Raw genomic sequence first — 14,132 nt, forward strand, 5'->3', positions numbered from 1 at the left:
AAAAGCGTATTTTCGACCCAGCATATTGGCCAAACTTGATATAAATGTACACAAATGAATTTAAATTTTAATACAGATATACAAGTTCCAGATATTTTCTAATCATTAATGTATGAAATTCTAATCCTTTTTTTATTTTTTCCTAAATATGTAAAGCTCATATTTTGCTGACTTGTAATATTTTCGAAAAATGTTTATTATTTACATATATTCTGAAAAATTTTAAAAAATTCTTGGAAATTAATTTTGCTTTATTATTTTTCAAACCACTTTAATTAAGAAATTAAGCATATTTTGGGTAAAAAGTTTTTTCACTGGGGATAGATTAGTGTTTTTTTATTTCCTGTGTCCTAAGCTTTAAATATCTGGAGTTTTTTTTCGCTAATTTTATGTTTGGAATTGGGTTTGAGATACACTTAAAATACTTTTGTACAAAATGTAGAAAATTTTGGATTCTTTTTAATTTTGTAATTAATTTTAATGACTAGTTTTTAAATAATTACAGAGCACAAAATGTAACATTTAACAACTATGTTTTATTCGTAAATGTTTTCCTAAAGTGGAATAAGGCAAAAAAATAAAATAATGTAATATTTTATGTATAAAATACCAAGTTAAATGTCGTTCCTGTTTTCTTAATTTTCCATTCTTAATCAAAAATATTAAGCTTAATTGCTAAAAATGTTGCCTCATGTTACACTTTTGCTCGTCACTGTATTTCTGTATTTTCTATAAAATATCTATAGTTACTCGAATATTATATTATTATTTATTATTCCAATATCAATTTCAATAATGCTCTATATAATTAGAGGAATAAAAAATAAAACAAAAAGTATAAAATATTATGAATTAACCATTTCTATCGCATTTAAATTGGAAACTTTGTTACTTAGAGAGTAATGTCAATGCAATTTTCTTGTTAATTAAGAATAACTTTTTATATATTTTCTTAAGATATCCTGTGTGACCAAAATATCAAAATTTTATCCCCTCTAAATCCTGCAGTTCTTGATCGATGGAGCTGTGTGTGGATTACTATCCAATAGTACTAACCTAGGTGCAAATTTTATCCAACTCCATTTTTTAAGTTTAGTCACTTGACGCGAAATTACTCATATACAAAACATATTACTCATGTCGAATTTTTCCTGATATCATTATTACTTAATGAAATATGTGCGATTAAGTGATTTTCGAAAGTTGAGCATATATGGGACTATGACAATAATAGGCCATTCCAAACAAAATTCGTATACATACATACATATGTGTCTACATATGTATTTTTTATATAAGGAACCCATTTATTGCATTAAATGCATGTTACAAATTTATTAAAAATTACATAAAAAATATTAAGGCATTTTGACAAAGTGGAAATTATTAACAACAGTCAAATTGAATGGCATCATTACAATAAACACACTTTCCATTAATCCAAGTAGATAAAACATTTAAATCGTCATCCAGTAGAATGAAATCAGCATCAGTTTCAAAACCCAATGTTCCCTTAGAATTTTCTATTTTTATACATTTAGCTGGATGTAATGTAGCAGCTTCGATTGCATAAACAGTAGAGCAACCTAAAATAAAAGAAAGTAAACAAATTATAAATATTTTTCTGAACACTTAATAGGTTATTAATTAATAATAATGTCTTTCAGTTAGTATATACCTGTAGATTTTTTGAAAATTCGTACACATTCATCCATGGGTGCAATGCTACCACATAGAGTATTTGTTCCGGCAATAAAAGCTTTAGAATCTCTTACTTCCATCTTTAGTTGACCAATCCGATGAATTCCTTCTTCTAGTCCTAATGCTGAAATGGCATCGGTAACCAAAATTAAACCCTCAGGATGTGTTCGATAAGCGATACGCATGGCAGTGGGATGTGTGTGAACTCCATCGGAAATTAGGCCAAAATAAACTGTTGTTCCATCAGGAATTTCATTTGACGCTAGAAGACCAACCAAGCCGGGATCCCGATGATGAAACTAGTTTAAAAACATTTAAATAATAAAATTATATTATTAAAAACGGTTTTTGCTTATGTAAAATCTTAATACAAATACAATCTAAATTCGAGTAATGAAAATACATGTGGAAAATTTTAGTCTGGAACAGTATAATTCCACTTTCCTTATAATATTTTTCGATTACTTGTTGGTTTTAAAATTACATACTAGATATTTTATAGAAATTTTGTGGTTTCGTATAATTACTCTCTTCTGGTCAAACCAATTTTGATAATATTTTCGTATTATCTAAAATATTTATACGCCCCATTAAAACTTGTGATGTAAATTTAAAGTTTATTTCAGGAGGTGGCCTTAACTCCAAAAAAATATATATTTTTTTTTATTCTTTTTTTTTTAATAAATAGATTTTCTTTAAGATTGCTTATTTGGGTGGATGGTGAATTATGAACCGATTGTCATCATCGGTAGAAGAAACAATTGTGAACACTTTCAATACCAAACAAACCTTGTTTATAGCGAATAATTCTTGCAAATTTCAGCCTTTTAGCTTATCCCGTTGGTGTTTATAACAGACGGACTAACATGGCTTGATCGAAGTCAATAATTGGAGGTGATATAAATGGTAAAATCGATCTTTTGAAATCAAATAGCAATGTGAATTGAATTCTTACCGGTAGCATTGCATTAAAAAGATGTGTTATTAATGACGCTCCATTTTTGACAGCATTTTCTCCATCCTTTAAATTACCCATCGAATGTCCACAAGCTACCGTTATACCCATATCGGTAAGTGTTCTAATTGTTTCGCCACTGGAATCCTTTTCCGGTGCCATAGTAAGAATTTTAACATTATCTAGTGAACCATATACTTCAATCACAGTCTTCATTCCCTTAAATTAAAATAATTACAGAGATTTTAGGATACAGTTTTGGAAACATTTAATATGCAATTATACAACCTCATCCAAATCTCTTATACAATCTTCAGGATGTGCACCTTTCTTTTGTGCATTTATAAATGGACCCTCTAAATGAAGTCCTAAAATTCCCGCACCATTTGTTGACTTCGGTATACGTGGTATAACTTTTCTATAAGTTTCTGGAGGTGAAGTGACGAGAGTCGGACAGAAAGATGTCACACCATTTTTAATTAAACCTTTTGCTACTTTATTGATACCTTCTTCTACGGTATCGGTATCAAATGAAAAATCTACACCATAACCTCCTGTAAAGAAAATAATTTTAAAAGTATTTCTCAATTTATATGCATTAAAATTGCTAAATTAAAAAAATATATACAAAATGTTAAGTTTCGTAAGTGATTTCTCTGAATAGTGTTTAAAAAATCCGAAAAATATTTTATCTCAGAACATCCATGATTTTATAAAATACAAATGATAATTAAATATTGAGAAAAGTTTGCTAATGAACTGCCTTAGGAAACCTCTACAATACATTTAGATTCATTCAAAACTACTTTCTAAAAATTTCAGCACTTAAAATTTGTGCTAAATTAAAATTTCCATAAACCATTCAGGCATCAACTTTAAACATTTTGGGCCAAAGTTTTCGATCATCTGAAAATATTTATCAAGAAATTTGGAACACAATTGAAGATTTTAGCATTTTTAGTTCAATCAGTTTTTTTTTATGTTGTAGTTGCATTGAAACAATTTGTAAAGCAAAAAGAATTATTTTATATTCATATATCAGTACACTCTTAGTAAAACACTGTTCATTTCAAGTAGAAGATCTACAATATAATATGGGAGATCATCGACATTTTATGTGATAAGATAAGCCCCTGAACCAAATTTTCATAATAAGTGTTTACAAATAACTGATGATAAATGAGATTTAATTGTAGGAAATTAAAGCAAAATTATTAAGTTCATTCTCTTTTTTATGAACGATGTTTGGAATAATCTTTAAAAAAATTATGGTCATGAAAACAATGTACATACATATATTGATTTAAATTTATAAATTTGCTTTTTTGGTTTTGCTGTTTTGTTGTATTAGAATTTTCTAAAACTAGGTTTAATATGGAAATAAATTAAATTGAATGTATAGTCGGACATAGCCGACCATTTCCTACACTAGTATGTTAAAAATGTGGATTATTTTTTTTTATAATAAAAAAATGAATTTGTTGGCAAAAAACGATTTTCTACAGGAGGGTTTATATAGGATTAGGGCCTATCCTTATAAATTTTGTTAGTGGAATATACATTCGTACATTAAAGTACGTACATTAAAGAATTTTATCGTGTTATTAGTGTTTATAAGTGAATTTCAAGTCATTTTCTGTATAGGAGCTAGAGTCAAATGAGTCCCGATCATTACGAAAATCGGCATTATCGTTTAAACTTTTTTAAGTTTTGCTGATTTTTGTTAAGATAATGGAACATTTAACATAATTATAAGCTCAAAAGCCCTATTCGGAAGGTACGCTTGTATGGGGGCTAGGCGAAGTAATGGGCCGAGTTTAACCATTTCCAATAGGCTTTCACTATAGTAATGTAGGGTATAAATTGACACGTATAATTTTTCATATGATGCCGATATAGAGGTAGGTTTAAGTGTAGACAATAAAATGACAAAATTTTATTAAATTCTTGGTACGAATGTTATTACAATTGAACTAAATTAATTGTCTGTGCGTTAATATGTATGTTTTTATGTAAATGAAACTGAAAAAAAATTTAACAGTTAGTTTTATTCTGTAATAAAGATTGCATTATTAATAAAATAACAATTTTCATATCACGATAACACATATCACTCATAAAATAAATCTAGGTGAAAATATTAAACAGAACATCGTAAAAACTGTTATCAGAACAAAAAATATCAATATGATGTAATTGAAGTCATTGTAATGAACTCCACTCCATACAATTGTATGTGAAGTTCGTACGCCTTCAGAGTTGCATAGATTTTGTAAAAATAAGAGTATTTGGAAAACAATTTTGTCATTCTGTTCCTTTCAGAGAATACAATATTTGTAAAAGGAATCATCCCACTCGGAAATTTGTTTTTCAAAATGTGGATTAAAATATGGCGATATCATACGTGACAAAAAAACGGAAGTTTTTTAAAGTACATGTAAATATTTACGAAAATCTGCAAATTCTGTAGGTGTATCTTTTTTGTTTTAATTTCTTACACTATGGAACATATTTGTCACTCGTAATGCATAATTTTTAAATAAAAATTAATATAAAAATATAAAGGCGTAGGAAAGTGCTGTCAGACATGGTCCACCTATATACATACATGTTTAAGCAATTTATAGATAAAAATAGGAGTTATAGTCAAATATGGAACGATCCTTATAAAATTTAGGGGTGGGATTTGTATTCATATCAAACTTATTTGTGTGAAATTTTATCATAATACTAGTGATTAAAAATGAGATACGGAAGTTTAAGTGTTTTTCTTATTAATTAGCCTTAATTCCCTACTTTTTTGTAATTGGTATAAAACCATTTTAGAATATTAAATTCCAGATATGAGAAATGTGTGTTCATAAAATGTAATCTTACATACAGTGTCTCACATAAGTATTCGAATTTGGTTGTACTTTGAAAAGAAACATAATTTAATAATATTTTTTGTGTGTGAAATGAATAATTAAATTTGTTATATTGTCTGGAGAGTCCTATGGTATAATATCACATTCTTTAAAATTTGGAAAAATTACATTTACCTCAATTGATTTGCTTTTTTTAAAAAAAGTCCATAAAATTGCCTCAAAAAAGTATTCGAATTTTTCCTGTATTTCATATATGACCATATTATACGAAACAAAAAAATTATAATCGAGTGTTGTTTTGCATAAAATTGTGTTAAGGGGCTACTATCGACCGAAATTATATATTTTTGGCCCATTTGTTCCACAATTTTGGAGCATTTGTACCATATTTTCATGTAATATCATTAAAATGGCGATTTTTGACCATATTTGCAATTTTTTTCCTTTTTTCCAGAAATAAACCCAAACTTTAATATTGGGATTTAATAGACCCCTTGAGGCATCTAAAAATAATAATTTTTGTTATATGGATCTGTACTTAAATGTTCCAAGATGTATTTTTAGTATCGTTCTTCTGTTTCTAATTGAATTGTATGGATCATAAGTCCCTTTTTGTACCACTAGGGTCGATATTTTCCGACAAAGTTGGCTAGTATACATTCATGTACATATTAGCACTAATATATTTTAAATTTTCAATACATTATATCGGCATACAATTCCAAAAAATGTCTTTACAAAACGTCATCCTATACAGTAGATTTCAGTTTTTACTATTCGTAACTTTCACGCTTATGTTGCCCATTACAATAACACTGTAAGTCCAAAATTTTGGGTTTATTTTGATCATAGAAATCAATATTTAAAGAGATATTGATATTTTTGAGTTAGACCATAATGATATAGTGGCATGCAGCCTGGAGGTCATTGGTATATAAAAATAATGATACTACCATATTGAATGGTGTTTCTTCGAGGCATGTTTTGGAGTTGTACACTTCCACAATACATTGAAAACTTAAAATATATAAAAGCTGATATCTAAAAGAATATATACAAGAAAACTTCCCCGAAAATTTTTGACCCTAGTATTATGAAAATGGACTTAAGTTCCAATATATTGAATTAGCGACAGAATAATGATATCAATAATATATCTTGGATCGTTTAAATACAGATTCTTGTAACAAAAAATACTATTTTTAGATACTCCAAGGGGTCTATTAAATTCCAATATCAAATTTTGGTTTTATCTCTGGAAAAAAAGAGAAAATACTACAAATATTTCCAAAAATCGCCATTTTAATGATATTACATAAAAAGAGGGTACAAATCCGAAAAATTGTGGACCAAATGGGCCAAAAATATATCATTTCGGTTGATAGTAACCCCTTAAAACAATTTAAAGCATAAAAACCATTCGATTCTAAAATTTGTGTTTCGTATAATATGCTCAAATATGAAATACAGGAAAAATTCGTATACTTTTGTGAGACAATTTATGGACTTTTTTAAAAAAGCTAATTTAATTTAAGTAAATGTAAATTTTTCAAGTTTTAAAAAGCGTGATATCAAACCTAAGGACTGTCTAGACAATATAACAAATTAATTTATTTTATTGCACACAAAATATATTATTAAATTTGGTTTCTTTTCATAGTTTACCTAAATTCGAATACTTATGAGAGACACTGTATGTAAATGTTTGATATTTTTACATGATACCATAATTGGGTATATATTCTTTCCAAGAAATATGACAGAAGTTATAAAAACCTCACAAAATATTGACGTTAGCACAAAAAATTGAGAAATTGGATCTTAAAAAGAACTAAATTTTCTTTTTCAGCGAAAATATCAGCAATTTTATGTTGGGACCGCCCTAATGTCCAAGCTTTATGAAGCATTTCAAAAATCGCCATAAATAATATTTAAATCTCAAAGATGACAACACTGCACATAAACAAATGCATATAATTTAAAGAACACAAAGAATTGATAAAATAATTAAAGAAAACATTCCGATAAGAACAACAACAACTACGAAATAATTATGAACAATTTACACAGTTTGTTTACCATTTATTTGAAGGTCAATGTACCCGGCAGCAATTATAGCATTTTTACAATCATATTTCTTATGGGCGAAAGCTTTTTCGTCGAAAAATATTGGTTCTGGATTAACAATACGCCCATTCCGTATCCATAAGTCATCTCGAATCAATTGATGATTTCGCACCAGACGACAGTTGGTGAATTGAATTAAGGTCTCACTCTTTGACATTGAAATTTGTCCAAAAACTACAATAAACTTATTTAACAATTCACAACACAATGTGTCTACTTATGTTAGTTACTATATCAATTAATTCGTTAAGTATTAATGTGTAGTAGTATTTCCTCGAATCTTGTTTTATTTAATTTAATAAAAAATATTAACAATTAAGTTGTGTTTAATGTAATGTTTGCGTGAACTTCTCCAGCTAAACGACATCGATACACTACTGACAATTAACTTTTAATCAGCTGCTTTGTTGTGGTTCAGTTTTGTTATATGCATGTGTTTGTTTTGGTTTCGTTCCATGTTTTGTTTATTTTTAGCTCAATTTCATTTTATTACAATTCGTATCTGAAAAATACATATTTTTGCGGTCATAAATAGAAACCTGCGCCGATCTAAACTAATGGCGGCTGAAACAAAAAATTTTAGCGGCGGCTTAAAATCGTCCATGTTATAAAACGTTTGTTTAAAAATTTTTAACGGTATTCATAAAAAAATATTAAAATTTGTAATAAATGTTGTAAAACAAATTGTAAAGAAAAAAATAATGAAAGAGTCAAACAAGTTGTGTTAAAATTATGTTGAATATATGTATAGTAGCAGGATACACATGTACAGTAAAATTAATATGTATATTAATGGTTCACAAGCCAAAACGATTAATTACACTTTTATTTTTTTTTATTTCTTAGCTTCAAAACATCATTTTGACTACTTATTTCTCTGGTGTAATAATTCCTAACACCAAAAAAATATTTTTTTCAGAAGACAGCAATTTATATGGTTAAATAATGAAATTTTTTAACTCAATGAAGTTGACATATGTATATCCATAAGTATTTTCTTTTTTGTGGGATTAAATAAGATAATTTGTACAAATTTGATGTTATTACACTTTGACTCATAGGTTTCCCGAATTCGATGTTTAAAATGTTTTTAGATATAAAAGCTACGAGAAGTCAAAGTTAAAATTTCTCAAAAAATTGCTTGTGACAATCCAAAAATTCGACTTTCTTCGAAGTTCTGTAGCAGCTACCTCAATATTTTCATTAAGTTTATTTTCAATTTGTTAAAATTTGTGTGCCATTACCCTCTGGTGAGTTGTAAGTTCGATTTTTTTAATTTATACACATTTTTCACCAGGATTTATGTTCATTTTATTAAGATATTTACACTTTGAAGTTCATTAAGTAATTTTCGGAAAAGGCCATTATGTGGGAGCTATGAAAAATTATGGACTTATCCGGAAAAAATTTCACTGAATGATTTATATATACACAACATATGTATGTATATTCCAGTCGAATTCTATCCTGATAGCTTCATTCACACGAGTAAACCGTTAACGGGACTTAAATATTGTTTGCCACCAAATTATGTATGTTCGTTTTACACAGTCTTAAGATATTGATGTTGTCTACGACAAGCACTACGTGCACATTATATTTTATCTAAAAAAACCTGCAAACCTTCGACGAGTTAATATTTGGTTTTAAATAAGAGATCTACGTCTCATAGAACTTTGAAAACTTTATTTTGTTTTATTTTCATAAAAACTTGGACAAATTGGATTGATGCCAAACAAATACATACATATGTTCATATCAATGTGTTTTTAAGTGATTTTCAGAAGTGAACCTTATATGGAAGCTATGACCAATTATGGTCAGATCCGATAAAAAATAATCATTATCACCAAAATTTTATAAATATATGTATGTTCCTATATCAATAGAATTAATAGGAAAACTTTTCCGAAAATTAGTTAAAAACTCATATTCAATTAACCATGAAAACCAACATACCACGCACTCTAATTATAAATTAGATTATGATACATATATGTAAACAGTGATTCTGCTGTCATTAACCAACTTAGGATGTATTATTTAAAAGTTTAAAATTTAAACTTTAAATTTAGAAAGTTTGGTAGAAATATGAAATATTCTAGTATTTTTTAATAACCTTTCAAAATGTGGGTAAATATAGACATCACTTTAAATTGAAAACTTTCAGTTCGATTTTTAAAGTTAATGACCTAAAAAATTATATCATTTTAAGTGACAAGTGAAAATTAACTTTTTGGACCCGTGACTTTTAACTTGTAAAGCTGTGCTTTTTTGTCGAGTGAGTTACAAGAAAATTATCAATACAATTTTATATTTTAAGTCCCCGACCTAATAGAAAATTTAATTTATCCTCACTTAAAGTGACTGTGTATCTGACAGTCAGAACACACTTATATTTAACAATCAGGAGAACAAAGTATGTATTTCAGTGTATTTCCATTTTGAATTATTTTATTTTTTAACTGATATTTCAGAGTGATTTTATTGAATTTTTTGGATACACTTTGTTTCCTCACTATTCAGGATTTTAATAAGAATTCTCAAGGAACATAAGAACAAAAATTTTATAAAGTCGAAAGAAATTTTGATACCCAAAATTTGAATCTGGCATTAAAATTTTTTTATCACATCAGGTTTTCGTGTATATAATCACAAAGGTTCTTTTTCATTACATACATAGTCTTCCAAATTTCGAACGGACATTTTGTTCGAAACAACCATTTTCGTATATTATTATTGAAAACTTTTTACAGTTTACTATTTTAATAAATGTTTGACAATGGATTGAAACATATCGTGACCCTATATTCAAAAAGTGCGAACTCAATTTTGGGCAAAGTGAGTTTTTGATGCAAAAGGATTCCTCAATGCATGATCCACGTCTGGTATAAATTTGAAACCAATTGAATCTCAAAGTTAAATTTTTATTGAAGAAAATAAGTGCTAGCTTCCATACAAATTTTACAACATTTTTTAAAACTTCAAATTTATTTAAAATTTATTTTGTATATTAACAAGATGAACATGATTTCCTGAAAACTAGATTTTATTGATTTAGCACTTTTTGAATATAGGGTATCGATATATTATTAATTTATTCATTACCAATTTTTAATTTTTCCTATAGGTCAAAATTCTGAGATAAAGAGGTTTTAATTCAGCATTATCCTTCAGTAGTGCTTCTAAAATATTTGAAAATGAGTGTTGATTTTGAAGTGCTTGCACTTTTTTCGGGAACCTAAAAAACAACTCAAAAAACATAAATAATAATATAAAATTTAGGACTTTCTTAACCCACTTTTTACCAGTTCTTTTTGTTTTTACCAGACTTTTAGGAATATTTATCAGAGACAGTAACTGTTATAAGTTTTATTATAAAACTTAAAATTTAATAATTATTTTTCAAGCTAAATTTTTTCCTCAAAAATAAAACTTAATGTTAAGTTTTATTATTTTGTTCAAAAAGAAAAACTTATTTCTTGAGTTTTACTTTTTACTTCAAAAAAAAAAAAATATTCTTGATTTTTATTTAATTTTGTTCAAAAATAAAAATCAATATGAAATTTTATTTGTACAAGTACATATGTTTTATTACACAGTTTATTTAAACTTTTAATTTGAAAGTGATAATGCAATCCGAAAGGTGTTTTTCGAACAATATAGGAATAAATGCAAACGAATCCGTATAAAATTCTAGGACCCTTCTAGAGCGAAAAGTTAAAATTCGTCTTAAATATGTTATATAACATAAATCAATAGATAAATTTATTAAAGAACACAACTAGTTTTTATTATTATTACTGAAGTTATGAATGTAATGCTAACATCCGCTACATGGTATTATAATTTGGTCAAATATACCCCTTAAACCCAAATTTCGAACGAAATCTTAAAACGAAAAAAAATCTTCAACGATTTCACCTAGCCCCCATATTATGCCATATTCAAAAAATTGCTATATTGCGATGAAATTCAATATAAAAAAGTTTTATATTATTACATCTTTATCTAAACTTATAGGCTTAGGATTATAATGATCTATTTCTGCAATAGCCTTTATCATTTAGATCGTCTTCTTCGTCGCTTGAATTTATTTCAATAGAGTTAAGGAATTCATTAAGGAGCGAATTTTTTTGTGCCATCATACTTTGAAAATTCTGCCAAATTATTTTGCCGAGTTGGGAATGGACTCTTATTCTTAAAGAAAAATGTAGTAAATATATAAAGTTTCAATCTACTATAATATAAAAATTTATTATATAATAATAAAAAAATACTTACATTATCATTGTGCCGAACATTGTATATCTGTATTATTAGTTTTTTTTAAATGATTCCTGGCTATTATGAGATATGTCGGTTTCTGAAACAATACACGTCTGATTCTTGGGTCCAAATAAACAGAGGCAACTACAATTTTATTTTCCATTAACACTTCTTCTCTTTTTTGGATACAATTTTCTAAAGTTGAGCTGTATTCATTTTTCCCTTTTACTGAAAGAATCAACTGCAGCCATAATTTGTAAAAATCTCCAAGGTAGAGCTGCTCGCTCTGTGGTTTTAGTGTCGCTTTATAAATTGTTTCCAAAATATTAACCAGACTTTTTATGGTATTCCAATCAGAAATATTTAGTTTTGCCCCCAAATCTTCACGGTCCTCACAAAACCCTTCAAATTGTAATAGTTTTTTCATCATACAGTATGTAGAGTTCCACCGAGTTGGCACGTCGATTTCTGGCTGGTTTAAACATTGTGCAATTATTATATATCTGCATATGTACAAAGTAATTATATATCCATAATATACAGATTTGATTAGGATTTATGTATATATTAGGAATAATTACAGTAAGAGATCTACACAGAAAAAAACTAAAAATATGTTTCAATTATCAAAATAATTGTATCAAGCAAGTTTTGCACCTATCACCAAAATGATGATATCAATTATCAAATTTGTAAAAAAAATAAAAAAATACTTTTTTTCCAAATAACGAATTAATCAGAACAATTAATATCAATAATTGAGACAAAATTTAAAATTGATTAATTCATTAATTGTATAAATTAAATATTTAATAAAAATAAAATCTAATTTTTATTAATTTATTAATCAAATGAATTAGTTTGTTTGGTAGAAAATGTATTAAAAACCAATTAAGTTGATGATTAAAACAATCAAATTATTAACTGATTACTCACAATGTTAAAGGAATGCTTGACCTTTAATAATGCTTTGAGCATTTACAAAAAAATCACTTTATTATCAAATTTGAACATATAAAGTGTTTTATAAAATGTCAGGAAACTTGAATATTATATGCCTAAAATCGTATTGACTATTTAAGAATTATAAACATTGTTAGCATAAGAAATCAAAATAAAATATTTAAAAAAAGTTAAAATAGAAAAGTTGGCCAGAAAATTTTTTTCAATCAATTAAAAAACTAATGAATCAATTAAAAATTTAATCAAATTTGTAAACTTAGGTTTTAAACAACGAGATAATTAAGACAAATAAAAAATTGCTTAAATTAAAGCTAAAGAAAGAGAAAAACATGTTAATTGAAAATAAACTACTGATAATTTGTTTCTGTGTACGTAACTGTAAGACGGAGTTCTCAACATTTTTGCTAGGTTTCGAGCCTTGTAAATAGTTTCATTTGATTCATTTATCTTTTGTAAAAAATCTTTAACAGCGAGCTGCATTGTGTGAGGGGCACATTTAATTGAGGTAATATAATTGACACAAAGCCCATTTAACATCTGCTCATCATCGAGATCTGCCTCACTTCCATTTAAGTTATCGTCATTTTTATTCAATATCTCTATAGTCTTTACCATGTTTCGTCCATTATCAGTAGTAACACAATAAATGTTTTCTGTACCGAATTCTTTTAAAATATCTTCTATTTCCATACATAGGTTCTCTGCAGTGTGTCTTTTATTGAGTTCAATTAACCCAAGGGTTTTAACTATGATTTTATTTTCATTATAGAATTGTACATTTACGCCTAAAACTCCTCGATTATGTCTGGTTGCGGTATCCATTTTCAGACATAATAACTTGCCTTCTAACAACAATTTTATTTCACTTTTAATTTCATTATATTTTTCCGATATTAACCCTTTCAGGGTCAAAAATAATTTATTTATGAATCCGGGAAAAATAATATTTTTTGAATTTGAGTTTTCCCTAGTGAGTTATAGAAGGTCAAAGTTAAATGTCGAATATATTCGACATTCGAAAAACAGTCTCCAAAAAGTACCACCAATATTTTTTATGATTTTTTTTTAAATGTCTTCTTAAACTTCTTTCAATACAATACAATTTAAATCTGCATAGTCCGATCTTCTAAAATACAATTTTTTTGGCCATTAAATGAAGCTGTTTTTTAAACGTTGTTAAAAAGCACTTTTTAAAAAGTAGTCATAAGTGACAATTTCTTAAAATCTGATTTTTAAATACTTTTAAAATA

The 14,132-nt window shown here is 27.1% G+C and overlaps 1 protein-coding gene across 1 annotated transcript; it reads right to left on the reverse strand.

Annotated features, from left to right (window-relative positions):
* Positions 1-1,310: 1,310 nt before the first annotated feature.
* On the reverse strand, positions 1,311-8,042 carry LOC119599987 (N-acetylglucosamine-6-phosphate deacetylase). The gene is made up of 5 exons (XM_037949973.1): positions 7,603-8,042; positions 2,945-3,210; positions 2,657-2,875; positions 1,679-2,000; positions 1,311-1,586 (listed from the first exon to the last, which is right to left on the reverse strand). Exons 1-5 carry the CDS (start codon positions 7,805-7,807, stop codon positions 1,387-1,389), a joined length of 1,212 nt encoding a protein of 403 aa, XP_037805901.1. The 5' UTR covers positions 7,808-8,042; the 3' UTR covers positions 1,311-1,386.
* Between the last annotated feature and the right edge of the window lie 6,090 nt (positions 8,043-14,132).

Source organism: Lucilia sericata, unplaced genomic scaffold (assembly GCF_015586225.1).
Source record: "Lucilia sericata isolate MDLA Ls3-8-SP2 unplaced genomic scaffold, ASM1558622v1 Contig000003F_arrow, whole genome shotgun sequence".
NCBI classification, from domain to species: domain Eukaryota; kingdom Metazoa; phylum Arthropoda; class Insecta; order Diptera; family Calliphoridae; genus Lucilia; species Lucilia sericata.